Here is a 26716-nt window from a genome sequence, read left to right on the forward strand (position 1 = left end):
GTCCCCTCCACCCAGTACTCCCCTTGCTTCTAGCAATGCCCCCCGCCCCACTTAGTTCATGTATGGAAATGAACCCCCCCATGGGGGTCATGTGTATAGGTTCTTTTGCTTCTAAATTCCCTATGCTATTCTTAACATCCCTCTGTCTATTTTGTACTTACCAGTTATGCTTATTAATCCCTGCACCTTACCCAACCCCATTCTCCCCCTTTCCCCTCCCCACTGATAACCTTCCAAATAATCTCCACATCTATGATTATGTTCCTGTTTTAGTTGTTTCTTTAGTTTGTTTTTGTTTTTAGATTCAGTTGTTGATAGTTGTTTGTTGTCATTTTAATGTACATAGTTTTTAATCTTTTCCTTAAATAAGTCCCTTTAACATTTCATATAATAGGGGCTTGGTGGTGATGAACTCCTTTAGCTTTACCTTGTCTGGGAAGCACTTTACCTGCCCTTCCATTCTAAATGATAGCTTTGCTGGATAGAGTAATCTTGGTTCTAGCTCCTTGCTTTTCATCGCATTAAATACTTCTTGCCCATCCCTTCTTGCCTGCAAAGTTTCTTTTGAGAAATCAGCTGATAGTCTTTTAGGCACCCCTTTGTTGGTGACTCTCTTCTCTTGCTGCTTTTAAGATTCTCTCTTTATCTTTAACCTTTGGCATTTTAATGATGATGTGTCTTGTGGTCCTCTTTGGGTCTAGCTTGTTTGGGACTCTCTGTGCTTCCTGGACTTGTGTCTATTTCTTTGCCAAATTAGGGAAGTTTTCCTCCATTATTTTTTCACATAAGCTTTTGATTTCTTGCTCTTCCTCTTCTCCTTCTGGCACCCCTGTGATTCGGATGTTGGCACGTTTAAAGTTGTCCCAGAGGTTCCAAAGCCTCTGCTCATTTTTTTCTATTCTTATTTCCTCATTCTGTACTGGTTGACTGTTTTTTTCTTCCTTATGTTCCAAATCATTGATTTGAACCCCAATTTTCTTCCCTTCACCATTGGTTTTGTGTGGATTTTACTTCGTTTCATTTAGCATAACCTTCACTTCTTCCTTTATGCATTTGCCATAGTTAAGCATATTTGTCAAGTCTGTGAGCATCTTTGTCACCAATGTTTTGACCTCTGCGTCTGTTAGGTTGGCTATCTCCTTGTCACTTAGTTCTCCCACTGGAACCTTGATCTGTTCCCTCTTTTGGGCCATACTTCTCTGTCTCCTCATCTTGACAGGCTCCTGTGTTTGTTTGCCTCTGTGTCTTAGGTAGAGCTGTCACACCTATTATGTTGTAAGGGGCAGAGCCTTAGGTATTCATCAGTAAGGGTGACCCCTTTCACCATGTTGTGGCGCTGTATCTGGGGGAGGGATCTGAGAGGCAAAAATGCCACTTGCTCAGCACTCGCTCGTTTTCCAGGCACTTCTCCCACTTCCATATGGAACCGGAGCCTCTCTAGCTGTTGGTCCTGGCCATCGTTCCCAGAATGAGGTGCAGAGGGGTAGGTCTGCAGATGTTCTAGGACCATGGGGGCCTTTTAAAAAAGTGGAATCTACTGGCAGTTTCTTCCTCCACCCCAACTCCCTCTGGTTTGCACAGTCAGAAGCTATGAGGCTTTACTTTCCCTGGCACTGGAACCGTGAGCTGTGTGGTCTGGTCTCGTGCTGGAAGCACTCCCCAGGTGTCCCTCCCCACTTTTTAAAACGTGTGACTGCGCTTTCCGCCTGCCTGCTGCTGCCGCCACACCATGTCCTCTCCACCCTTCCTGCCTGTCTAGATGAGTATTTTTTCTTATATCTTTGTTTGTTGGACTTCCATGCAGCTCGATTTTCAGGAACTTCTGGTTGTCTCTAGTTTTGAGGTATATCTATTCCTTCCTAGTTGTAGAGGGAGACGCAGTGTGTCTGTCTAGGCCTCCATCTTGGCCCAAAGTCCCCTTGCTGCTTTTAAGACTCTTTATCTCTAACTTTTGGCATTTTAATTATGTTGTGTCTTGGTGAGGTCCTCTTTGGGTCCAACTTGTTTGGAGCTCTCTATGCTTCCTGGGCTTGTATGTCTTATTTCCTTTGCCAAATTAGAGAAGTTCTCTTTTATGAATTTTTCAGGTAAGTTTTCAATTTCTTGCTCTTCCTCTTCTCCTTCTGGCACCCCTATGATTCAGGTATTGGCACTTTTGGAGATGTCCCAGAGTTTTCTTATTCTCTCCTTGTTTTTTTTGAATTCTTGTTTCTTCTTTCTGTTTCTGTTGAATGTTTATTTCTTCCTTGTGTTCCAAATCATTGATTTGAGCCCCAGCTTCCTTCCTTTCATCGTTGGTTCCCTGTGGATTTTTCTTTATTTCACTTAGTGTAGTCTTCATTTCTTCCCTTATGCTTTTGCCATACTCAATGAGTTCTCTGAGCATTCTTATCACCAGTGTTTTGAATTCTGCATCTGAGAGGTTGGCTATCTCCATTTAGTCCTTTTTCTCGGGTTTTGTTCTGTTCTTTTATTTGGGCCATATTTCTTTGTCTCCTCAATTTAGCAATCTCCCTGTGTTTATTTCTGTGTATTAGGTAGAGCAGCTTTGACTCCCTGTTTTAGCACACCTGTTAAATTGTATGTGGCAGAGCTTTAGGTATTCGCCAGTACAGGGCAACCCACTTCACCGCTGTGTGGCTCTGTATCTGAGGGTGGGGACAGAGGGGGGACAATTCTGCTGCCTGGATGCTGGAGACTTGCCTGGCACTTGCCCTGTTTCCAGTCACTTCACCCACTTCCTGTATGCGACTGGCTCCCTTCTAGCTCTTGCCTTGGATGTGGTTCCCAGAGTGGGTGGGTTCACGTACGTTCTAGGACCATGCAGGCCCTTTAAATGGACTCTTCTGAGAGACCAGCAGTTTTTCCTGCCACCCCAATCCCCACTGGTTTTTACAGTCAGAAGTTATAAGACTTTATTTTCCCAGTGCTGTAACCCTGGGCTGCATGGTCTTGCTTGGGGCTGGGATCACTCACTCTCAAGGTATACCTCCTAATTTCTATCCATCACATGTGAATGTGGGACTGCCCATTCCACAGGTTGCTGCCACCACACCACTTCCTGTCCTCCAGGGCTCCTCGTCTCCGCCCCTCCTACCCATCTGGATGAACATGGCTTCTTTAAATCCTTGATTGTTGGATTTCCATACAGTTCGGTGTTCTGGCAGTATTTTTTGTTTTGAGGTTAGTTGTGATCTTTCTTATGGTTGCGCAAGGAGGTGAAGCGTGTCTGCCTACGCCTCCATCTTGAACAGAAGTCCAAATTTTTATTTTTTAACAGGTATTCCAGGTTATTATCTTTGATGAAGTTTTGGAAACACTATGAGAGAGGATCCTTATTTCTAACCAGCTTTTTTCCAGATTGTGGCAATTGAAAATTTCATGTTGCTTTAGGAACTTAAGCAGAGAGATCCCTGTAGTCTATGCACGTTGCTGAGAGAAAAGCCAGGGTTTTATTTATTTATTTATTTAAGTAAATCTAGTTGGCATTCATCAGGTGATAACTTCTTTTTTTAATTCATTTTAAGAGAGAGAGATAGATTTGTTCCACTTATTTATGCATTCATTGGTTCATTCTTGTATATGCCCTGACCAGGATTCAAACCCACAACCTTGGTGTATCTGGATGGTACTCTAATTAACTGAGCTACCCAGCCAGAGTGCCAGGATAATTCTTTGTTTTTCAGGTAAACCATCCATGTTCTGATAGCAAAAGATAATCTCCCTTCCTTATAGATTACATCAGTGTTTCTTGAGGCAAGATTAGAAGATTTGTGTGGTATAATGCTTAGGCCTCCTGAATCTTTTTAAAAGTCTTACAGCCATAATTTAAATATGGAAAATTTTATCTCCTTTTCCCATTTTATTTGGTCAGGATCCCAAGGTAAACTTCTGTTCTCCATCTCCTTATTTTCATGCCCAAACTTAACTGATAATTCATCATCATCATCAATCCAGTTAATGCCAGCACTAAAATTTCATTTATGTTGATGGTGGTGAAGAATAGCAGATGAAATGTTCGGGAAAGTGCCTAATATGAAGAATCCATTGTATGGTGTGGAAAGTGCATTGGGTAGGGTGGGATCTCCTAGTATTGAGATTTAGCCTGTTGCAGTGTTATTTTAAATGCTAGAACAGTCTTGTTTTTCTCTTCTTTTTTGGGATAAAAACTATTTAATAGAACTGTTTCAGAAAAATAGGTTTGATGCAGTGTATGTTTTTGTAATGATCAGTCTCCACATAGAATAGACTGCTTTTTAAAAGACTGATAGAATCATAAACATAGAAACCTCTGGTTCTCAAAGAATAATATTACATTGATTTTTTTAAAACAGATTCTCTTTTGAACTATTACATAAGGGAGTGTTATATTTTTGGACTATCATGAATTGAGGTAACATTAATATGGAAATATGACCTGGGTCAAAGAGATGTATATAACTCTCTCTGTATGGATTATGGGTAAAGCTTTATTCAGCAACATTTATTCAGAATTTACTAGGTATAAAAAATGTACTAGGTAAAGCAGCTTAGTCTAATCCAAGAAATTTGTAGTCTAGTCAAAGAATGGCAGGTTAGTCCCTCACACATGCCATAAAAAGATCTAAATCAGTTTTTTTAGAAGTGCAGAAGCAGGAGAATCACATCTGTTTGAGAGGTACAGGGAAGTTTTTGTGAAAGGGCAATTAGTTGAGTCTTGATAGGTGCATAAATCAAATTATCTTTGAAGAAACGAGACTTTATTATGGTACATTTAATGAGAATGTAAACTGTCTTACTTGAACCATTCATGTCTTAGGTAGCAGTTATAAAGGTGAAGAAATACAGATTGTCTTAAGAAAATAGGAGATTTTTTTATTTTTATTTTTTTAAGAGAGCAGTGAAGGGAGGGAGAAAGACAGGGAGAAACATCAATCGCTTGCCTCTCGTATGCCCCAACCAGAGATCAAACCCGCAACTTAGGCATATACTCTGACCAGGAATCAAACTGGTGACCTTCCATTTTGCAGGACAATACCCAGTCACTTGAGCCACATGGGTCAGGGCTATTTGCCTTTTTTAAATGCATAGGGAAAAAAATCATTGAGGTATGAAATGAATTAAGGTATTGTTCATTTAACCATACTAGATACATGTTCTGTCTTCACTATAACTAATTACTAGCAAGAAGAAGAAAAAGAATGTTCTTGTCTTTCTTCAACTTTTGAGTATTTGCTTAGAAGGTTTTATTCCTATGTAACAAGTTTATATGAATTTAATAGATATTTGAGTGATTCTTTTTGTTTGTTTCAGTCTCAATTGTCATGTTGCTCTTGGTTTTTCCAGGAGAACATTTTTCCTTATATTTAGAAATTTATACTGCAGGAGTCCTCTATAAATTTGATTTATCCTGAAGTCCTGTCAGGTAGATCTACTCCAAAGCAGTTACTGCTGTCAATCTCCCTCTGTAGTTTGTCTGGGTTGGACTTCCTAATAGTAAGGGAATTAATGTTCTTTAGCCCCAACTCCACTTCTTACCTACCTAGCCAGGTACTTTCTTTGTGAGAGATGAATTTCTCATCTGCCTGAGTTGTGTGTGCAGCCTAAAAATGTTCTCTTCTCTCTTCCAGATATGGCCTATCTGGCAGTGATGTCCTAGATAATGTAGCATATGCTCGTGGATTCAACACAGACCACCAAACCCAGCTTCTTTATCAGGCATCAGCTATGATGGTAGAGTCCAGGTATGTGCTCAGTAGAAGACACTAAGTATGCTCCCAGGGCCCTTATTCTGAATCTTATATTAGCTATTTGGCCAAATTGATAGTAGCTTGAAATAGAAGTGGAGATATTTGAGTTTTAGTTCCTATTTTGACACTCTTGCTTTGTGATTAAAGTCACTTTTAAAAAATGAAGCCATAATCCACCTGAAGTTGTTGGAAATTTTACCTTGTTATATGGCACCTCAGACATGAATGCTGTACAAATATGTTAATGAAACACCTATGTAGGAGTTTAACTATGAATATGAAATTTTGGCATAGTGAGAGGAAGGAAGCAAAATCCGACATAAGCTTGAAACAGGCTTCAGAGAACCCTTGCTCCCTGTAGGTATGCACTGCTGATTGTAGACAGTGCCACTGCCCTCTACAGAACAGACTATTCCGGTCGAGGTGAACTTTCAGCCAGGCAGATGCACTTGGCCAGGTTTCTGCGGATGCTTCTGCGACTTGCTGATGAGGTAAGTTGTACGGTAATGACAGAGAATAACTACTTTCAGGGGCCACAAATTCCAGGAGACTTGCTGGGAGGCCAGGACATCAGGGCTTGGTATCATCTAGATATCAGTTAGATGTGAAGAGAGACTTCAGTTGTTCATTGGTCTGTGAGGGAAAGGGGTGGCAGTAGTACGGTCCTTGGAATGTCTGTGGCCACAAAAACTGACATTTGTCCTTTCTCTATCAGTTTGGTGTAGCAGTGGTAATCACCAACCAGGTGGTAGCCCAAGTGGATGGAGCGGCCATGTTTGCTGCAGATCCTAAAAAACCTATTGGAGGAAATATTATTGCTCATGCCTCAACAACGAGGTAAAGTGATGAAATAGATGACTTCATCTTGGAATGTCATGTTAACTATGAAGTAGACATGAAGATATAACATTTCCCTGTTAAAGCTACTGTTGTGTAATTGGACAAAAGAGCCTTTGCTAAATCTAATTATGCTTTGGTTAGTATAGTGTTTGCTTTTAGGTCATACAAGAATTAAAAGCACCCTGACTGGTATGGCTCAGTGGGTTGGGCATCGTCCTGCAAACCAAAAAGTCTCAGGTTCAGTTCCTGGTCAGGGCACATGCCTGAGTTACTAGCCAGGTCTCCAGTTGGGGGTGTGCGAGAGAGAACTGGTCGGTCGATGTCTCTCTCACACATCGATGTTTCTTTTATCCCTTCCTTCCTCTCTATAAACAAACAAACAAATAAACAAAATTGGCCCTGACTGGGCAGCTTAGTTAATTATATCATTGTCCTGATACACCATGTTTGCAGGTTCGATCCCTAGTCAGGGCACATATAAGAATCAACCAATGAATGCATAAATGAGTGGAACAACAAATAGATGTTTCTCTTTCTCTTCCTCCCTCCCCACTGTCTTTCTCTAAAATCAGTAAATTTTTAAAAAACAATTTTTTACTAAAAGAAAATTGTTCTAATATGGAAAATCCACTGTGCAGGGGTGGGAGGGCAGGAGAGGGACAGGGCAGAAATGGGTTTCCTCCAGGTTGGAAGTGCCCCGAGGAATACAGAAAGATTCTGAAAATACTTTTAAGAAGTATGTACATCCAAAATTTTTTTAGTTGTACCATAGTCATAAAAATTTTTAATTATAATAACTTTGGTATTTTGGTCTGTGTCTTTGGGTCAGACTTTACCTGAGGAAAGGAAGAGGGGAAACCAGAATCTGCAAAATCTACGACTCTCCCTGTCTTCCTGAGGCTGAAGCTATGTTTGCCATCAATGCGGATGGAGTGGGAGATGCCAAAGACTGAGTCACTGGGTGGCTTTCCGTGATAAGCCTAAGTGCTGCAGCCCAGTGGAGAAGACTGCTGCCCTGGGGCTCTTCATGGGCCTCTTCCTGTTGGGACTGCCAAAAAAGGCTTCCGGGAAAACAGCTATTGAATTGGCTCTTCTGGTGGTGTAAACAGAAGACAGGTCAGTGGTCACAGACTGATCTGAAATGTTTATTCCTTCTCTAGAGAGTGTATTAATCTCTATGTGAATTCTTTGGTTTTGGGGGATTGGTGTAATGGAATACCTTTGACATAGCACCTTGAGGTTGACTCATGACTAACAGCTGGACAATCTTGTGTCTCCAAGAAAACTAAAGCTGCGGAGACCTGACTCTTCTCTCACTGTCTGAATAATGAAAAAAAAAAAAAAAAGTCTTAGCTATGTGGCAAAGGGAATGGATCTCTTGCAGGTTCATTTTCTGTTAGTAAATCTGTCAGTCAGACAGAGGTTTTTAAGTTTGTATGCCTGAATTATCTTATATAAGAATTTATTTTTAGTTAAGGAGTACTGAGCAGACCTGCTGAGCCACCAGCCCTTTAACCATCTACTTGCTTGGGTGAGGGTTGTTTGTTTTTTACTGCTAAGAGTAACTCAAGATAATTCTGTAATCATAACCATTTCAGAGGCTTAAGTAAGATTCAGTGTGGGACTGCTATAAAGTAGTTATTTGTAGCGACTGCTGTTTATAGGAGTTAGTCTGGTATAAACCAAGTACTTCAAGATAGGGCCTTTATATCTTTTTGGCACTGGGTAGGGGTGATCAGTTTCTATTGCTTTAAAATTGAAAATTTCAAAGGGAAGTCCTACATTCAGATGACTGAGCTTATTGTCCTTCAACCTAATATACTATTACAAGATGGCTATACCATGGCTTTCCTGTGGCCTTTGTTTTTATTCTGTTAAGTCTCATATTGTAGAATTCTGATGCTCCCCTGGATTATTCTACTTCAGGGGTTTGAAATACTCTTCTTCCCCTTTAAACTTATACTCAGGATGGATTTTAACAAGCTCTTCCAATTTCAAAGGGCCTCTCAGCTAATACTGGGAGGAAAGGCAGTGAAAATCTCTGCTGGTACCTGTGTCGATCCGAGTATACATAAGGAGATACAATTTGATGCAGCTTTGTTTTAAAAGCAGTTTGTTCCCTGATTTTTAAGAATAGAGTATCTCTCGGGTCTTCTCTTACCAAAAAATATACCTAGGGTGGTAGACTGAAGCCACAGTGACAGATTCTGGAATGAAAGCTTCGTTCCTGTATAAAAGCATCTCAGTCTTTTAGGACCTATAAAGTATTTAAATGTCCTTGACTTAGAAATTTGTCTCAATTTTTCTCATAGGTGGAATTAAGCTTTGTGCTGCTGCCACTAAGTGAACATGAGTGGGTCAGGGAATACCTGCTTACTTGGAGTAGGCTTTGTTAGGCTAAAAAATCCTCTCTGCCTGTATTTTACATGTAACTAAAATTTTCACTGATATAGCATTAACCAGAGAGCTATTCTAAACTCTTGGGTGCTATTTTCTACTTGTCTGCAACAGCCTCTGTAGCAGGAAAGGGTTATGGAAGTGTCAAGAATAAGGAGCTGATAACAAATAAACATAGGGGACTATAATCACTTCTAATCAAATTTGGTTTATTTTAAGTTTGTACCACAATATATTCCAGGCAATTCCTTAGATCGTCGTTTCCCTGTCTCGTACACCTTATGCACTACTGTCGTTCCAAAAGCAGCCAAGACGTCCAGCCCCTTGGCCCACAAATACAGTTAGAATCCACATGATAGGTGAAAAGAAGGCAGTATCCATGGACTGCCCTGACCCTTCCTTTTACATTGATAGGTAGGATAAGATCCTAGGACTATGTACTTTGGTGTTGAATATTAATTGGTGAAGATTAGAGAGTACAAGTTCTGTGTTTTGCTCCTATAGCTCTTTGAAGTTCATTCACTTTACCAGCAGTTGGAAGGTGGCCTTCAGTGCTCTACCCACACTTAACCCTAGAACAGGTTTTGATTTTTCAAGGATTCACTTAAGGGAGAGTACAACAGAAACTCAGGCTTAAGTACTTCCCCAATTGCAGATTAGTTAAGCGATTAGAATAAAGTGACCAGTGGACAATAGACAAGAAGATGGTAGCAGATACTGGTTAGATGAGGAGTCAGGATACTCCCTTAATCAGTCTTATTCAGTTCCCAGATCTAAGCAGGGTCTAAGGGGAAAAGGACTTCATTTTTGTCCTCCTTAAGCAGTGATATTTCTCAAGTCATGAAGGCCATTGAAATGTGGTTAGTGTCCTAAAATTACTTCCAATTCTTCCAAGTCCTTCTGGAAAGCTGAATCCTAGGGAGACAAGAGAACAAGACTAGGACCCAAAATCTAAGCCAACATTTCCCAAACCACTGGTACCCAGGATGAAGCACCCTTTGCTTCCTCTCTGAGCTCTGTTATCATAGCGCCTACATGCAAAAGTACAGACTCTTTTCTAGGGAAATAAGATTTCAAAGGAAGATTTTCTTTCTTGAAAAGGTCCAGGAATGACTTGATGGAACCCCATGTTTAAAAAGCTCTTAAAAGCATTACCTCGTTAGTGACATCTGGCAGATCCTTGGCCAGCTTTACCCACTGTCTAGCTTCAGAGTTTTCTCCTAGTTCTCTGTAGCACTGAGAAGAAACAATAGTGAAAACCTTGGAGAACTATCACCAGGAGACTAGAAGGGCATAAGTACATATGCTTTTAGGAGTTTCCAGAATATTATCAACATAAATACTTCTCATCTGTGTTGAAATACAGATGAACTTACCTTGGAAATATATACTCTTCCTGCTTTGGAAAATCCTGGCTGTAGTTCTTCAGCCTGGAGGAGGGAGGAAGACACTTCAGTAAAGTGTTCCCAAATTCAAGTCAGGCTCTGAAGTATTTTAGAGATTTCGGGTCCTCTACCTGGAAACTGATTTAGTGGGTCTGGGAATTTATAAGCTCTCCAGATGGTTCTGATTTTCCCATAGAACAGGCAGACAAAACTGACCCCCACCAAAAACCCCTCCAAACAGTGTCCTTAGGAAAAAAGATGTCAGCCAGGCATTTTTGGCTGCTGCCCACTCCCTTCCTTCCTCCCCTGATACCTTTAGGAAGCTCTGGAGGGCATCCTGCACAGTAGCACTGAGAGGGCTTTCAAACAAGGCAGCAGCAGTTTTTTTTTCAAGCCAAGTCAGGTGAGCTACCTGCCACCAAAAGATAAAGGTGTGAATAAAAAGTTTTAGCAAGTATTATTAGGAGTATTGCATATTCTGTACTGAAAACAGGGTCAAACAGGGCTGGGTCCAAGCACAGTAACATGACCAACCATTCAGAGGAAATGGCACTGAGCGAGGCTGAGGCCCCTGCTCCCAAAATTTCACTGCAAGATCAGTGTCACAGGACACTGAGGGCCCTTATATTAAGCTCTGGAATTTAGCTCACCTGGTAGTACCACCTGCCAAGGAGAAAGTGAGCCATGGGGTTTTCTGGCTGGAGAGCAAGGGCTTTGTCCACGTGCTCCTGAGGGGGAAAATATAAATATAAACTAACATCAGACACCAGAGTTGAGAAGGGAAGAGGGGCAAGTCATGGAGGTAGTAGAAACACCGTTTGCAGGGAGCTAAGATGGAGCAGGGAATATGAACAGCACAAGGGAAAGAAGAGAAGCCTTTCCTCACCTTGAAGCTAAAGCCAGTCTGGATGCGCCTCTGGATGCCCTCATGCTCAGCCAGCTGACCACAAAGCACTGCATACCTAAGGGGGAAGCAGCAGCAAGCTCAGGGACAGGAATGGGCTTCCCACTTATAGCCTAATGGCACTGCCCCTGCACCCTCAACTAGAGCTGAAAATATCATTTCCACCTATAGATAATTTGTCTTTTCACAGACCTGTGGTTCCAATTCATAGTCTTTCGCACCCACAGTGGTAAGCTCTCCAAAGTAGACATACTAGGTACAAAAAGCTGTGTCCTCCACAGTAAATCTCTTTTACACTTAATATTTAGGCGAGGTCTCAGTCCAGATCTCCTACATATTTCTCCTCATAATGAGGGCACATAGGTGTCATAAAAACTTAAGCAGTTATCTAATAATCAGCAGCAAAGGGTAAGATAGCTGAGTCCACTGCTTTTTCTCTCCTGGGCAGACACTAAATATGAGGTCTCATGAGCCTTGGCAGTTTACAGGTATACCAACTTTACTCTGAAACAATCAATCAGGATGAGATACTCCAGGAATTTCTGATGTTAACTTGAGAACCAGTAGAAGCCAAGGAAGAAACGCCTCTGATTTCAGCCCTCGTTCACACCCTTCCAGGGGGACAAAGCCAACCAGCCAGCTTCCCATCTTTTGTCTTCAAAAACACAGGAGCATTACTTCATCCCTCCAGCATTGTTTCCAGCAGCACAGTTGACATTAAGTGAGTGTCTAAAGGCCCAAGTTGCGTTTTCATATATTCACTAAATATCCAGGGGTATTTGTGTCAGATACTTCCAGAGGCTCATTTCCATGTTTAGTCCAAATAGCTGTTCACTAATAGCTAAGAGCATGAGGCCAATTTCCATTCTTGGGAGTCCAGGAGCCTCAGGGAAGCGGCACCTGTGACACCTTAGAAACAGTGACAACCTGGCCTCTGAGAAGGCACCTTGCAGAGATAGTTTCAGCAAGATAAAGAAACAGCCTCTCTCAGCTCACAATCTGAAGACAGAAACAGAAAGCAAGAGAAGTAGGAAATAAACATTTTCACTTAACACTGAGGTGCTGGAACTAGGCTCCAGGACACAGGTTGGCCCTAACCCAAGCTAATTGGGAGAACTTTGCCTTACATGAGACCACAAACAGGGCTGATGTTTTTGTGAGCAATAAATTTACTGAACTTCCTGGAGGTGAATTCATATCCATTGTTTTTCGTGCAAGCCAAGCAAAGAAGCCAAAGCTCACCACCAGCCAGCAACAGCAGCCAGGGCAAAGAGGAGATTGTGCAGGAGAGGGGAGCTGCAAATCGTCCCAGACTTCCTGAGAAGCCAGGAATTCATCGGTTTTGAAGCTAAGGTGATTTACAAAGCTGCTCATTTCTACATGCCCCAACGGGGGACAAGGGAGCTTATATTCTCCCCTGTCTCATCCTGAAGGCACCTGCCAAAGAAAACGTCCCTAGATTCCCAGCTGGGGGTAGGGTGGGGCATATGGAAGTGAAGGCCAGAGCTCCCTCTTCTGGTTCTTTGGCAAATGCCTTTATGGCCAGGCCAGGAACCATAAAGCCCTGCCCCCTCCACTCCACTGGCTCTTCCTGGGACCCCGCAGGGCATTATTACCATTGGTGACAGTCAGCATTCTCATCCCCCTTCTCCAGAGCGACCTCCGCTACTTCTTTTCCTGTAGGACAAAGGTGATCCAGAGTTGACAGGGGCTCCCATGCACACTACCTGAGATGTGACTTCAGAAAGAATGACTGCTCCAGCTCTCACCAGTGCCTACCCAGCCTGGACTTGTTCGGAAAGAGTTGTGAACTTGAACAGAATGAAAAGCTGCAAATAGCTTCTTAGGGATGGATCTGCTTCACCTCACCTCCTTGATTTCTGTCCTCAGCTGACCCAGCTATCTTGTTTTTACAACACCCACTGATATGCTCACAGCACTTCAAATATAAAAGGACCCAAAGCCAATCTGGAACTACACAACACACCTGCTCCTGGAGGGTCTGTGAATAGGCTTCAGGGTGTCCATGAATCTCTCCAAGGAGAGTCCACAGCTTCAATAAAAATTTCAAAAGGATCCGTGATCCAAGAACATTAATCACCGCTGTAGGCCAAAACACCTCACCAGAGCTAAATGGACTGAGGTATGACCAGAAGTGACTTTCACTTTAGTCTTAAGTTTTCTAGGCACCAAGACTAACAAAGAAGTTGAGGCCTAAACACATGAAAAGTCTTGACAAGGGTCCCCTAGACTGACAAGGAGCATGGATGGATCTCTCCAAATGAGGATTGTCATGCCTACACAATGGAGAAAAGAGCACCCTGCAAAATGGGGCTTCTCCTTTGATTAAAATGGAGAGGGCTTGGAAGGGAACATGGAGAAAATGGAACAAAAGTAATGTGGTGAAATGGTAAATTGGCTAATCTGAAATGTTTCTTCATCCTTAAGTTGCAGTAATTATGGTATGTTGTATATGCAACAAATACATTTTTGAGACAACTGATGACACCCTACATCTCTCCCTTTTCCAAACAGGACCATATGCCTCCGCCAGTGAGGGATATTGTCTCTTAAGGGATTTCTCTCTGCCCTCTTCAAAGCACTGTCTCACTAGGAAAGTTAGTGAAGAATAAGAAATAATCCCTGCCAAGTTAATACACAGGAGTGAACAGATATTGCCTGAGATCCCAAAGAATAGCTTCCTCCTGGTGGTCCAGCTTCTAGAGGTAGAACAAAATGAAGAACTTTAGACCCAGCAAGGATGGTCCTAAAAAGATAGACTCCCACAGCAGGGCTTTCCAAGATGCTACATGGCCATTTGACCTCCAACAGGAACCAACTTGTCCAGGGTGTTAAACTCAGGAAACCAGACCAACGTGGGCTGTGGCTGCTCCTAATAAGATGATCAATGACCAAAGAGAAAGGAAAGGTTCTTGTTGATACCAAAAATCAAAACTGAAAACTGATCAGAATCCTCACCTGAAATTTAGATGGGAAAGCAGAAACTTAAAAAGAAAGAAGCAAACAATAGTACCTTTTGTTAAAATTTCTAAGGTTTTTTCCTAAGATCTATAACTACAAACATTTGATTCAATTGGCCTACTCTTTCTATATTGACTTCCTAATTCTATGTATATTTAGAACAATGACCTTGAGGTATTGTCATATTCTACTTTATCAAAGATTTAATAGCATTTACAAGGCTGTAGTTATAAAAATGAGAAAGGAGACAAATCCTTTTTAGATAACTAACAGAACCACCAAGACCTTAAAGGCCACTCATGGAGCATGACTCAGGTATGTGGCAAGGCAGGACACATCACCTTCCTCACAAAACCAGTCACTTTTTAAAGCAGGATTCCCAGTGACTTAATGGCAGAGAGGAATGAGCCCTGAGCCTGGCATAAGTCAGATGCACCCTATCCCCCAGGGACAGACTTGGCAAGAGTTGCTAAGTGTATCCCGGAGGCCTCTAGCAGTGTTCTCCCCAACTACTACTTACAGGTGCCCGCCAAACACACTCTCATATGCTTAGAGCACCTGTCCCACAACCCGCACAACTGAAACCAGCAAAAAAAAACGTCTTCAGATTAAGACAGAAGGTTTTGCCCACTCTTTGTGCTTGGTGAGAACAAAGAATTAGGCTAATATGATAGAAATAGTCCTAGAAATGTGCACTAGTGTTACTCAGATCACAACGATGTGCAGAGAAGCAGAGACTATTCTCTGTATCAAGGAAGCAAGGGTCCCTGGGAGCCAGAGTTTGTCCCTAGTGAGTAACTGAGCCACAACTGCCCTGGCAGCCTGCATCTTGGTGGCTCCTCTGGGCCCCAAGCCGATGGGCTGGCTCCACCCCCACAATTGGTCAGCTTCCCACCAGGAACCTGTTAGCACTTACCATTAACAGCATATGACTTCTTCTCGCTCACCTCTTCAGTGAGTTCACACATGTCACTGTAGGCCCGGGCTAGGCGCCAGAGAAAGTCCTGCCGACTTCCATACTACCGACCAAACAGAGAAAGGAATGGAGGCCCATCTTCCCTCAGAGAATTGAGGCTCTGGCCTTCCCACACCCTAGGTTTGAGTTTCCAAGGTAGTGTGTTATAAACGCTGACTGACATCAGACCAGCTTTATGCATAGTACCCCACCCCCACATGGCCTTTTGGGGGTCAGTTTCACTTTTTTTTTTTTCATTGTGTCATAAAGATTTCTCTTGTTGTGCCTCATTACATCTTTGCTGCTTACACCATCGGAAGGTCAGAATGTCCTCACTCTGCAGTAATGCCCAGAAAGGGAAAATTCTAACTTTGGGGGCATTTACACTTGGGTGAACATAAATTCTGGCCATGAACCTCGGGAGAAGGGAATTGCAATTGAGTGAACTACACATATATCTCTGGTGCCGGAAACTTCAAATGGGGTCTGTGGCTTGGGCTTTGCTTCAAGGGAAATAGAAGGACATTCGAGTTCTCTCCGCATTTCCCTCAACTGAGAGAGGTGGAGCTCTCGCAGTGACGACAGGGGGCAGAGGACTGCCCTCAGGAGGAAGCTGTGGAGCAGGCAGTGAACCTCGCCCCCGGGGCACAGGCACAGAGCCAGCCACATCACCCTCACTCTCCTTCCCATGTCACCTTGCAGGTCAGTAACCACACTGGCCTGCTCTCATTGCCTAGGAGTCAGCAGGGTTCAGCAGGTGAGGGCGGGCAGACAGGTAGCTGGAGCCTCACCGCTAGCTTGTTGTTGAGCAGCAGCTGGAAGCCGTCCCGCCTGCTCTGCTCACTGCCCCGGTGCAGCTCGTCAGCCTGCCGCAGGAGCGGCAGCACGTCCTCCGGGCCCGGGGAGCCTTCAGCCTCCAGGGCTCTAGGCACTGGGCCTGCAGCCACCTGGGCCTCCAGGTCTAGAGAATCCTTTCTCCCCATTTTCACGGTGTCACAGCTCACTTCATCTTTCCCGTCTTCACTCTCCCTGTCAGAGTCCCGCTCATAGTCAGACTCGGCATTAGCTGTTGTGTAACTGTGACAGAGAAACATAAGTTACAGGGTCAGAGTAGGGAGGCATCAGCCCTAGAGCCATAGGGTCTGTCCCCTACCCACAAAGAGGGACTCCATGACACTTGTCCAAAGCACCAAGTAAGAAGCATTCCCCCAACATAGGGGCAACACCTAGGAACTATGGGCTGGGAAATGATTTAGGAGAAGCATGACCACCTCCAGGGCAGCTGTGACTGTGCGGAGCTGTTATGAGAACCCCCTGCTTAGCTGTTACCACGTCTGCCAGAAAATAAGAGAAAAGGAAAAGCCTACAGAGGTATGTGCCAAAATGTTGTCAGTCAACCTCTCAGGGTTGAAGAATTAAAAAAATTATTTTTCTATCTTTTAATATAATTGCTTTAGTGAGCATATTATTCTTATAAATAAAAAAAATGAATAAGATAAAAACTTTAAGGAGATATAAAAGGACTAAATGATAATGGAAAAAAAATTTTAAGATAAAAACTTTGTAGTAGGTGGAGCTGATCTCATGAGCTAGATGGCTCACCAGGCTCTTTGTCAATCATTTTTGCTTTATCAGCCATAGGCACCTGTCAGACCCAGCATGGGTGGGTACCAGCCTCTGAGGCCATCAGCAGCCGCAGATATCTACATTTTCATTCTCAATTTAATGTATTCCTCTATCCCAGGTCAGTGACCAGACCTAAACTGCAACAGGAGTAGTAGCCCTTGGAAACATTTGGAATTGCTGGGGGTGGAGTGAGGGCCATTTGCAGCTGGAAGCAGGAGAGGAGGAACATGCCAACGGAACCCCCTGGGAAAGTATCTGGGGCCACCATAAGCCATGGGTCTCCTAGGGAACCCCAACCTCGATGCACCCATTGAAGAGGAAGCCAAATTTCTCTCAGATCTTGGCCTCTACCAGCAACTAATTAGGGTATTATTCCTAACTGCCAACTGAATCAGACAAAAACTGAGCAGGGGAAAAGGTAAGACTTGTGCAGGGGCCAGAATCAGACACCAGAGAGGCCTCCAGACTGAATAAGAAAATGAAGGTTCTGAAACACATGGCAAGACCTTTAGGGACAAGCCTTCCTCCATCTTGGAATGAGAGAGAGGGGAAGGGTCCCTATTGCTGGAGCAAAACAACTGAAGGAGAGTTGAGGGAGACACCTACAAATAAACTCAGTACAAGACAGCCTAGGGCCCTCAATCCCCAGCAGTCAGGGCACATAGAAGAAGCAACCATCTCTCCCTCTCTCTCTCTCTCTCTCTCTCCTGTTGGCCAAAAAGTTCGTTTGATTTTTTTTGAAACAATTTTGTTAGATTGCATTGTGGCAGCTGTCATATCAGCATGCATTTAAAAAAAAAAAACTTACCAAAATTTGTTAATTTTTGTGTAGCCATTTTAATATTGAAGATGGGAAATATACATTTTTGGCATATTATGCTTCATTATTTCGAGAAAGGTAAAAATGCAAGTGAAACAAAAAAAGATTTGTGCAGTGTATGGAGAAGGTGCTGTGACTGATCAAACGTGTAAAAAGTGGTTTGCAAAATTTCATGCTGGAGATTTATTGCTGGACAAGGCTCCATGGTCAAGTAGACCAGTTGAATCTGATAGCGATAAAATCAAGACAAAAATTGAGAACAATCACTGTTATACCATGTGGGAGACAGCTGACATACTCAAAATATGCAAATCAATAAAGTTATTGGTGAAAATGAAAAGTGTGTCTTTTATTTTACAGAGAAAAAAAACCAAATGGAGTTTTTGGCCAACCTAATATATATGAGGTCTGTCCAGAAGGTATCCAGCCGTGTAATATGAAAAACAGACATTTATTGAAGAAGATACAAGAAACACCATACATAGGACAATGACGCCTCAGTCCCCTTCAAAGTAGGCACCTTGGAACCTCACACAGTTCTCCCAATTGCCATCAGCTGCCCCATCATATTTTCCTGAATCTCATCAACAGTCTGAAATCTTCCCTTTCAAAGGTGATTTTAGTTTTGGAAAAAGCCAGAAGTCACAAGGCACCAAATCTGGGCTCTAGTGGGGCTGAGTCACCTGGGTATTTGATGTTTTGCCAAAAAAAAACCCAAATAACAGAATCTCTGTATAAGACATGATGCATGAGCAGGTGTGTTGTCCTGATGAAGCCACCAATCACTAGTTGCCTGTAGCTGCGGCCTTCTGAACCATCTGAATACTTTCCACAGGGGAATGTTCAGCCTTAACACAAAATCTAATGCAGATTCATTGTTCTACTCGACTCGTTCATTTTGAATGCAATGGCCACCAGTGCACATGCTCACTCAATGGGTCTACCGCCCCCACTGACTAGTACAGTGAAGTTGTCACTGTTCACACATGTACATTCCAGCCCACTCTCCTTGGCTCCCAGGTTACATGGATGTTGCACAAACTGTTCTCATTATATTAACAATGGCTGGACTTTTTCCAGACAGACGTCATATATATCCGTTCCTCCCTATCCGTCTCCCTCACTTCTCTCTAAAATAAATAAATAAAATTAAAAAAAAAAAAAAAAGACTGCCTAAAATCAGAAGAGAATGCTGTGCTAAGCCAGAAAGCCAGAGATGGCAAGGAGACAGGCTCCACTTAGAAGGTATCAAGTGAGCAATCGGACCTGGTGCCCAATCCATGCTGACTGCTTCTTTACAGAGGAGCTTCCAGAGTTCTCTAACAAAAGGGCCCTAGAAACATCTACTATAAGAACTTATAAGGTATTTAAAACCTTAACTTGAGGAAGTTATCAAGTTACCATTCCCCTCTAGCAATTTGCAGTAAAAACTTTAGAAATTAAAGGGACAAGGAAAGCCCTGACTGGTCTGGTTCAGTTTGTTGGGTGCATGCCACTAAGCAAAAGGTCTCTGGTTTGATTCCTGGTCAGGGCACATGTCTGAGTTGTGGGTTCAGTCTCCCGTAGGGGTGCGTATGTGAGGGAACCAATCAATGTTTCTCTCCCTCTCTCCTTCCCTTCCCCTCTAAAAACAAATAAATAAAATCTTAAAAAATAAATAAAAAATAAAGACAAGTGAAAGTGGCATCAGATTTCACAATCAACCTGCTGGTAATGAGTGAGACCACACAGGATCATTCTAGAGAAATTCCCCATTCCTATGGCCTTGGGCAATAACCTGCCTCTACTCAGCCCAGCCAGGCCCCAAGGCAAATGGGCGAATGGATTATTTGGGTCTCATTGCCTGCAGTTGTGAGAAAGAATGGGAAACCCCACTCCCTGCTGAACTGAAGGGTCTTGGTCAGTGAGGAGTTCAAATCAGAAGACTCCCAGGGAGGGTCTTAACGCTTAGAGCACAGACATCAGCAGTCTCTCCAAGGAGTGGAGCCAGGAGGAAAGTCCTACAGTTTGTGATCCCTCGGGGTCCTAAAGGTCAGGAGGGGCCTTACTGTCACCCACAGTGAGATGGTAGAGCCCTGTGAGGCAGGGAGGCTCCAGCAAGGCTGGCACAGTGAGGAGGTCTTCTATTATTGCACCTAGGCCCCACTTCAAAGAGCTCTGCCTCACTAACTTGAAGCCCCACTGGCAATTAAGTTTGTTTCCTTGAAGTCCCCCTGAAGCATTCAAAGAAAGCAGGTGCCAGCCCGACCCTGAGGCACTCCCAGTGGTGCAGAAGATAACACCCCTAATTGCCAAAGAAGGAGATGAGGTCACAGGCAATCCCTCTTGGCTGGGATGCCTGGGAAGGCTTGCTGGAGAAGCTGGTGTTTTAAGGCAAGTTGGGTTTTATAGGGAGAGAACTAAAGCTGTGTTTGCTACAATGCTCAGGGGACAAGCTCATGGACCCACACAGTGATTCTGCCTCTGCCACACTGAGTTACTCCCCTGGGGGGAAAAAAGGGAATACAGCTTTCAATGGACGTGAGTAGCCTGTCAAATATTCTTATCCTTTCATCCCTCAAAGTCACACTTCTTCCCTTGGGCCCACATGTTCAAAGTCATTCCAGAGTTTCAGGCCTCCTCCCATTATTTCCCCTTGACCTATATGGCACTGACCATGGCAAAAACAATTACTCACTGTGGCCACTGCCCCAGATGACAGCTAAACCAGAGTCTTGCATCACACACCCCCATCGGCTTCCACATGACACACAGTCAGTCATGGGGTGAGCCTGCTGGAGTTATAATTAAGCAAGCCACCATTGCGCTTCCTGTCACAGGTGGCTGGGAGGCCTGTCCTGCCCACTATGGGAGCTCCAGTGAGCACCCACAAGCTTCCCTGGTTACACTCTGGCTCTCACTGCCCACAGAAGTTTCTATAACTTCTTAAAAATCATCAAAGACCTTGAATTCAATATCTTGATCTTGGGCAGAGCTGTGACCTCTCCTGTTCCACCCTCTTACAAAGTTCTAACTTAGTGACTAATTCTAAACAATGTCCATACTCAACAGTCCAGTAAGCAGAATATCTGCTTTCTTGCTATCTTTGCAAAAAGTTCTTTAGGACTGTAATGTTGCTTTAGGCACAGTCCAAAGTTAATTTGCCCACCCAAGTGACCTGCTTCCTTGGGTACATAGAGATGTTCCTTAATTCTCAGGGCACATTATCAACCATTTTGTCTTCCTTTCAATCCAGATGTGTCAAGTATTTCATTCTGCCCCTCTTCTAAAACAGCCCTCTTGAAGCATCTCTCAGTGCAGAATTATTAGGTAAATTGAACAGAAAAGGGCCACTTCTGCTTGCCCTTGAGAATACAGATAGTAGATCAGATAACCCAGGCATCAGTAGTCATGAACGGAGGACTAATGCTCTACCAAGACTTCACTTGTTTCAAGAGGCACCTGAGCAATAAAATAATCAAGTCTAGCACAGGTGCCCAATGGCAGTGACATGGAAAAAGAAAGTAATACTATTCTTAATTTTCTTAGAAAACCACATGAGGAGAGGTAGGAAACAAGAAAACAAGGCTGAATCTCTTGAGTAAGATGTACTGAACATACTGTACTATGGGCAGTGAGCTGTGGCGGCTCTTGGTCAATGGGAAGAATTCCCAAGGGTTGCATGGGACATGTCTTCCTGTAAAAGCCCTTCTGTGCCCTGATGACCAAGTCATTCCTCAGATCACACCCCTCACACCCCTGCAGATGAGCCCAGCTAAGCCTGAACTTGGTAGGTGTACAACCCTGGGTAAGGCACCAAACCTCACTAAGCCTCAAGTCTGCTCTGAGAAAGAAAAGCAGCACCTACTCCATACGATCCATGTGAGAATTAAGTGAGAAAATACCCCTAACATGTTTAGTACAGTCTGTCACAGAGGAAGAATAACCAGTTCTTAATACGATAAGGTGTTTCAGCTAAGGAGGGACAGTGCTGCAAAGTTCACCCTGAATGGCCTGTTTATAGCTAAATCAGCCATTCTTATTTGACAGAAGGTTTGGGTATTCTCTGTGCCAATGTTTTCCCTGAGGAGGAAGAAAGGTCAGCAGAGGCTACCAGAGAGAATCAGCCTAGAGATCTCAAGCAGATCACCTGGGTCACTGGAGCTAGCAGCAGACAAGCAGATGCTGCCACTGACAGCATCAGGCATTGCAACAAAGATGGGACCAAAGTTTTCAAATGGCACTCGCTTTAGCCTGACCAAGTTTGGAGGCTGTCCATGAGACTCCTGCCTGCTGCCCCATCTCACGGTAAGGCCTATGGTCAAACCTGCAGGGCCACTGATTACTCAGGTCAGTCAACTCCCATCTGTAAAGGTGGCAAGGGAGCAAGCCTCCCTGTGGGAAAAGGAGAGCTTCCAGGGGAAGGAGCGCACACTCAGTGAAAGAAAGTTCGTTCCTGTGGTTAATGTTATAGGAAAACAGAAATAAAAAATATATAATAATGATGTAAAAAACAAACCTACCCAAAGGAAAATAACAGATGCAAGCAGTAACCACTTAACATTTCCATTTTTCTAGATGACATAAGGTGAATGGTTTTTCTATTTTTTTTTCTTTTTTTAAGATGTTATTTATTTACATTTAGAGAGGGAGAAAAACATCAGTGTGTGGTTGCCTCTCCTGTGGCCCCAGCTGGAGACTTGGCCTGCATCCCAGGCATGTGCCCTGACTGGGAATAGAACCGCAGGCCAGTGCTCAATCCACTGAGACACACCAGCCAGGGCTGGTTTTTCTTATTTCAACTGTTCTGTATTTATTTATACCCTTACTTTGTTCCAAAAAAATTTTATAGCAGGTTGGTCTGAAATTTTCACCTGGTTGGAGCCACAACTGTCTCCAGAAGAGCTGACTTACCCTCCTTCGCTCTCAGCATCTGTGAATGTGGCTCCCGAAGTAGCCGTGAAATAGACGGAGCTGGAGCCAGTAGAGTCACTCCTCTCACGGGCAAATGGGAACCTTCGCCGCCGAGCCACTCTCTGGTTCTCGTCCATGTGGGATCTGAAAAGCAGGGTGGCATTAGGCCCCATCCAGCCTGTCCGCCCCTCGTCATGAAGAAGCCTCTTACTACTGCCAAGAACAGAGAAAATCTTGGGTCTCTAAACTCAGGAGAACAACAAGGGCAGCTCCCTGGGCAAACCAGGTTGGTCAGAATGAAGCATTTCAACTGCTACAGTAGATCAGGCAGGCCCAAAAGAAGCAAGGAATTTGTGCAAGGTCAGCTTCCCTGCCGATTAGGTGACAAGCTATAAATCTGTCTTCCTCCTTAGAGACAGACAGCAAAGGTCAGAACACAGCTCAGCTGGAAAAGCTATAGGATCAGGGGACAAGGCAGGAGAGGAGGCTGGATTACTCACCGGAGTTCCCCAACAATCTGCCCAGCGAGCCCCTGCAGGCTGCTCCTCAGCTCCTCTACCTCCCGGCGCAGTGCCACCAGACTGGTCAGCACAAAGTCCAGGCGGTCCAGCACCATCTCCTGCCCTTCTCGTGGAAGGGTGGGCAGCACCGCAGCATCTCCAGCCTCACCTGGAACTGCCCGCAATGGCCTCACTTAAGGAAGGAGGACAGGAGACAGTGATGTCCATGGGACATAGTGAGAAAAAGATCTTGCACCTAGAATTCAAGAACACTTGCTTCTCATTGGAGTCCAATTTACAAAGACCCTTGAGGCTCAGAAAGCTTATGTTCACAGCTAAGTCCTGTTAACAAGTACCAAGTAACTATCCAGAAAAAAACATCAAGGTCCCAATCTACAAACAAGAGCCCGCAGTTCTATGAACCTTCCATACCTGGGCCTTTGGCAATATTGCACACAATGGCAGATGATATAAAATGCTTGCAAGAGTGAGGTTCCTCAGACTCAGGACAGCTGCCATGCTAGAGTAAAAGGAAAACCTTTACCTGACTACAGGCATACCTCGGAGATATTGCGGGTTTGGTTCCAGACCACTGCAATAAATCAAGTATCACAATAAAGTGAGTTATAATCTTTTGCTGGTGAAGGGTCTTCCTTCAATTTGAAAAAAAAAAAAAGCCTGTGAAGTTCAATAAAGCAAAGCACAATAAAACGAGGTGTGCCTGTATATAATGCCTAAGTACCAGTCATTACCAACCATACAGCAGAACTGAGCTCACTCAAATTCTGATCGTTCACTTCAAAAAGAATGGCAAAGAGCCCTGGCCCGGTAACTCAGTTAGTTAGAGCATCATCATGATACACCAAGGTTGTGGGTTGGATCCCTGGTCAGGGCACATATAAGAAGGAACCAATGAATGCACAAATAAGTGGAACAACAAATCGATGTTTCTCTCTTTCTCTCCCTTACTCTTTGTCTCTAAATTCAATTTAAAAATTTTTTTAAATAAAAAAAGAATAGCAAAGGAAATTCTGGGCTTCTCTCAAGAACTTCTTTTACTATCATCAGAGAGGGGCAAAGAGAAAAAGGACAGTTACTGAGAGAATAGGTACACTGGAAAAAGCCCATCAAAAACCCATTGAAAAAACACCATTACCAAGCACCGAAATGAGCTCTAGTTAAATTCCAACAGTAAATGCAAGTAAAATGAGTGCTAACTAAGGCAATTTTACTGGAAAATGCAGAAACAGGAAAGAAACCATGAAGGCAGAACCTGCAGTCCAGCAAACATAAATCTGTTAGATCTAGTAACAATCTAGATCTAGATTACAACACACAACCAACAGTGTTCAAGAATGCAGAGCAAGAAAGATTCCTGGGAATGTGGCCACTTTCTCCCATCCTCAGCAGGACTACTGCTAAGGAATTACAAACAAACCAGGAGGAAAACGAAGGAAAGGCTAGCACTCCTTGCAGCACTAGGTTACTACCAGGTTATAAGGTGCTGACAACCCGTTACAATTTAAAGTGATACTTCTTTGAATACTCTTCTAAAAGTAACTTTTATAAACCACCTGGCATTTGGTAATCAGAGAAAACACTCATTTCCAATTAACATGGGGTGAGATGATATGAAAACGCCTCTATTACGCCACCATGAGGTTTGAAATAGCCCTAGAAGCTTTGCTCAAATGCATTAATTTAACATGAAAGTTTTGCAAAACTGAAAGCACTACCCATTTCAACTGTGGCTTGTTCCCAGCTATATTCAGCTTCAATTGCAAGTAAGCGCATTCCCAGTCCCATGCTGTGTTAAGTCCAAGGGACCAGGTGATCAAATCCAATCCTGCCACTTAACTTGCTGTGACAACCTTGGGAAAGTTATGCAATCTTTTAAAATCTTGATTTCATCATAAGAAGGATAAAAGCATTCGGACTAGATAGTCTCCAAGGTCCTTTCAAATTCTAATATGTAATTTAACACGTAAGGCTCAGGACTTCTAATTCCTACGGGATTAGTTTTTTCTTCTGCCTACTTTAGGACCCTTCCTCCTTATTAAATACCGCACCCAATACTAAGCAAGTGTCTTTAATGCATATATAGCACCACTGTGGCCAGAACTAAAAGCTAAAGCTAACTAGCCTTTTCACAATATACTTTCCTGGGATTATAGGAGAAAGAGTACGGAAGAGGGAGAATGCTTTCATTTTCAATAAGGTTTCCAAAAATGTAAAAGAAACTCAGGCACCAGCCTCCGTTGTCCTGTCCCACAGGCTCTGCTTAAGGCAACCTAGTTCCGCAGCCCACCCGTCAGCTGACCGGCTCCTACCCTGGCGTCCAGGCTCTGAAGACTGCGTGAGGTCCAGAGAGTTGGGCAGGAGCTGGTTCTGGAGCTGGCTCTGGACATGGCGTTGGGTCCGTTTCCACCGCTGGGTGTAAAGAGCACACAGGAATCCAAGGCCCGCGGCGGTGCCCAACAGCAGTCCCAGCCCGGAGCGGGAGCCGCCCAAGACCCCCAGTCTAGACATGATGCACCTGCAGCCCGCGTGAGCCACCGGGAACAAGCGGGTGTGGGGAGAGAGATTCGTGAGCGTGGTCCACCCACCCCCACGCCGAACCCCTGGAGACATCTCCTTGCCCAGACCGTGCGCTCCCAACTACCCTCACACCAGTCGAGACCCTAAGACTCGGCCAGCCCCGAGAGCACCTCTCACCCAGCGTGGACGCAGCCTCTCCTCCACCACGCCCCCTTGCCCTGATCCCGGCGTCAGATTTCTGGGCTTCCGAACCCTCCCCTCCAGCCTCGTGACACTGCACACCACAAGCCCGCCGCCCTGGGCACAAACTCCTGGCCCCTCCCGCGCCCTTTGAAAGTGCCGGGGCCTTGCAGTAAATACACTCAGACCCTCCTGGGCCGCCCAACACCAAGGCACCAGTTGCCGGCGCCTCACGCTGTCAATGATCGTGACGTCATTACCCGGCGCCACAAGCCTCGCGCGCCGTTAGGAAGGCGCGGTGAGATGACCACCCCTTAGGTTGCGCCTCCCGCTCAGGTTTTTCCAGGGGCGTGGCCAGCACAGAGGCGGGAAAGGGAAACCAGTCCGAGGCAGGGCGGAAAGCTGACTTATTGGAGCGGAGGGTGGAGCAGAAACCCCTCGGGTCTAGCGCTCTGAGCTGCCATTTCTCTACAGTCACACGAGATTACCTGCTGTTCCCGGAGTATCTTTCTGCCTTCGTGTCTACCGTTGCTTCCTCTTAGAATGACCCATTTTCTACTCTCTCCCCACCTATCCTTAGCTGTCTGTCGTAACTCCGACTTCATTTCGGCTTAATTTGTTTATGCATTTTTACGAAAACCATTTACTAAATACTAGACACTAGCGCCTTTCGCAGTTCAAATTAGAACAGATACATTAGTGATTATTGGTGGTTGACCACAAGAGGTCCCTGAGTTCCTAAGGCTAGCTTTTTTAAATTCGTATCACATCAGCACTAAAAAAATAATAAAATTTAAAATATAAAAAAAAGTCTAAAACTTACATTGTCGTTATTGTATTAACCAGGGATAGAGTTATAAACTTTCCGTTTTCAGACGGTAAATGAAATTCATTCCTCTAACATTCGAGTGCAGCTGAAACTTGATCTCTGATTGCTTAAGTCGGTTCAGATACCATTTCGTGTGTT

The 26716-nt window shown here is 44.0% G+C and overlaps 2 protein-coding genes across 2 annotated transcripts in view; one reads left to right on the plus strand and one right to left on the minus strand.

Moving 5' to 3' along the window:
* RAD51 (RAD51 recombinase) overlaps positions 1-9169 on the plus strand; it is a 35678-nt gene extending 26509 nt beyond the window's left edge. The window contains exons 7-10 of the mRNA XM_090270423.1: positions 5610-5723; positions 6091-6220; positions 6445-6566; positions 7399-9169. Coding sequence (XP_090126549.1) covers positions 5610-5723; positions 6091-6220; positions 6445-6566; positions 7399-7522 — 490 coding nt within the window. The 3' untranslated portion in view covers positions 7523-9169. The remainder of the gene's footprint in view (positions 1-5609; positions 5724-6090; positions 6221-6444; positions 6567-7398) is intronic.
* RMDN3 (regulator of microtubule dynamics 3) lies at positions 9159-25733 on the minus strand. Its single transcript, XM_090270419.1, has 12 exons — positions 25362-25733; positions 23032-23224; positions 22532-22675; positions 15984-16269; positions 15154-15256; positions 12872-12932; positions 11238-11313; positions 11002-11079; positions 10665-10763; positions 10343-10396; positions 10122-10202; positions 9159-9881 (listed from the first exon to the last, which is right to left on the minus strand). Exons 1-12 carry the CDS (start codon positions 25660-25662, stop codon positions 9828-9830), a joined length of 1530 nt encoding a protein of 509 aa, XP_090126545.1. The 5' UTR covers positions 25663-25733; the 3' UTR covers positions 9159-9827.
* Positions 25734-26716: the final 983 nt, after the last annotated feature.

This window comes from Furipterus horrens, unplaced genomic scaffold (assembly GCF_987537825.1).
Source record: "Furipterus horrens unplaced genomic scaffold, mFurHor1.1.pri manual_scaffold_3, whole genome shotgun sequence".
In the NCBI taxonomy this organism is placed as follows: domain Eukaryota; kingdom Metazoa; phylum Chordata; class Mammalia; order Chiroptera; family Furipteridae; genus Furipterus; species Furipterus horrens.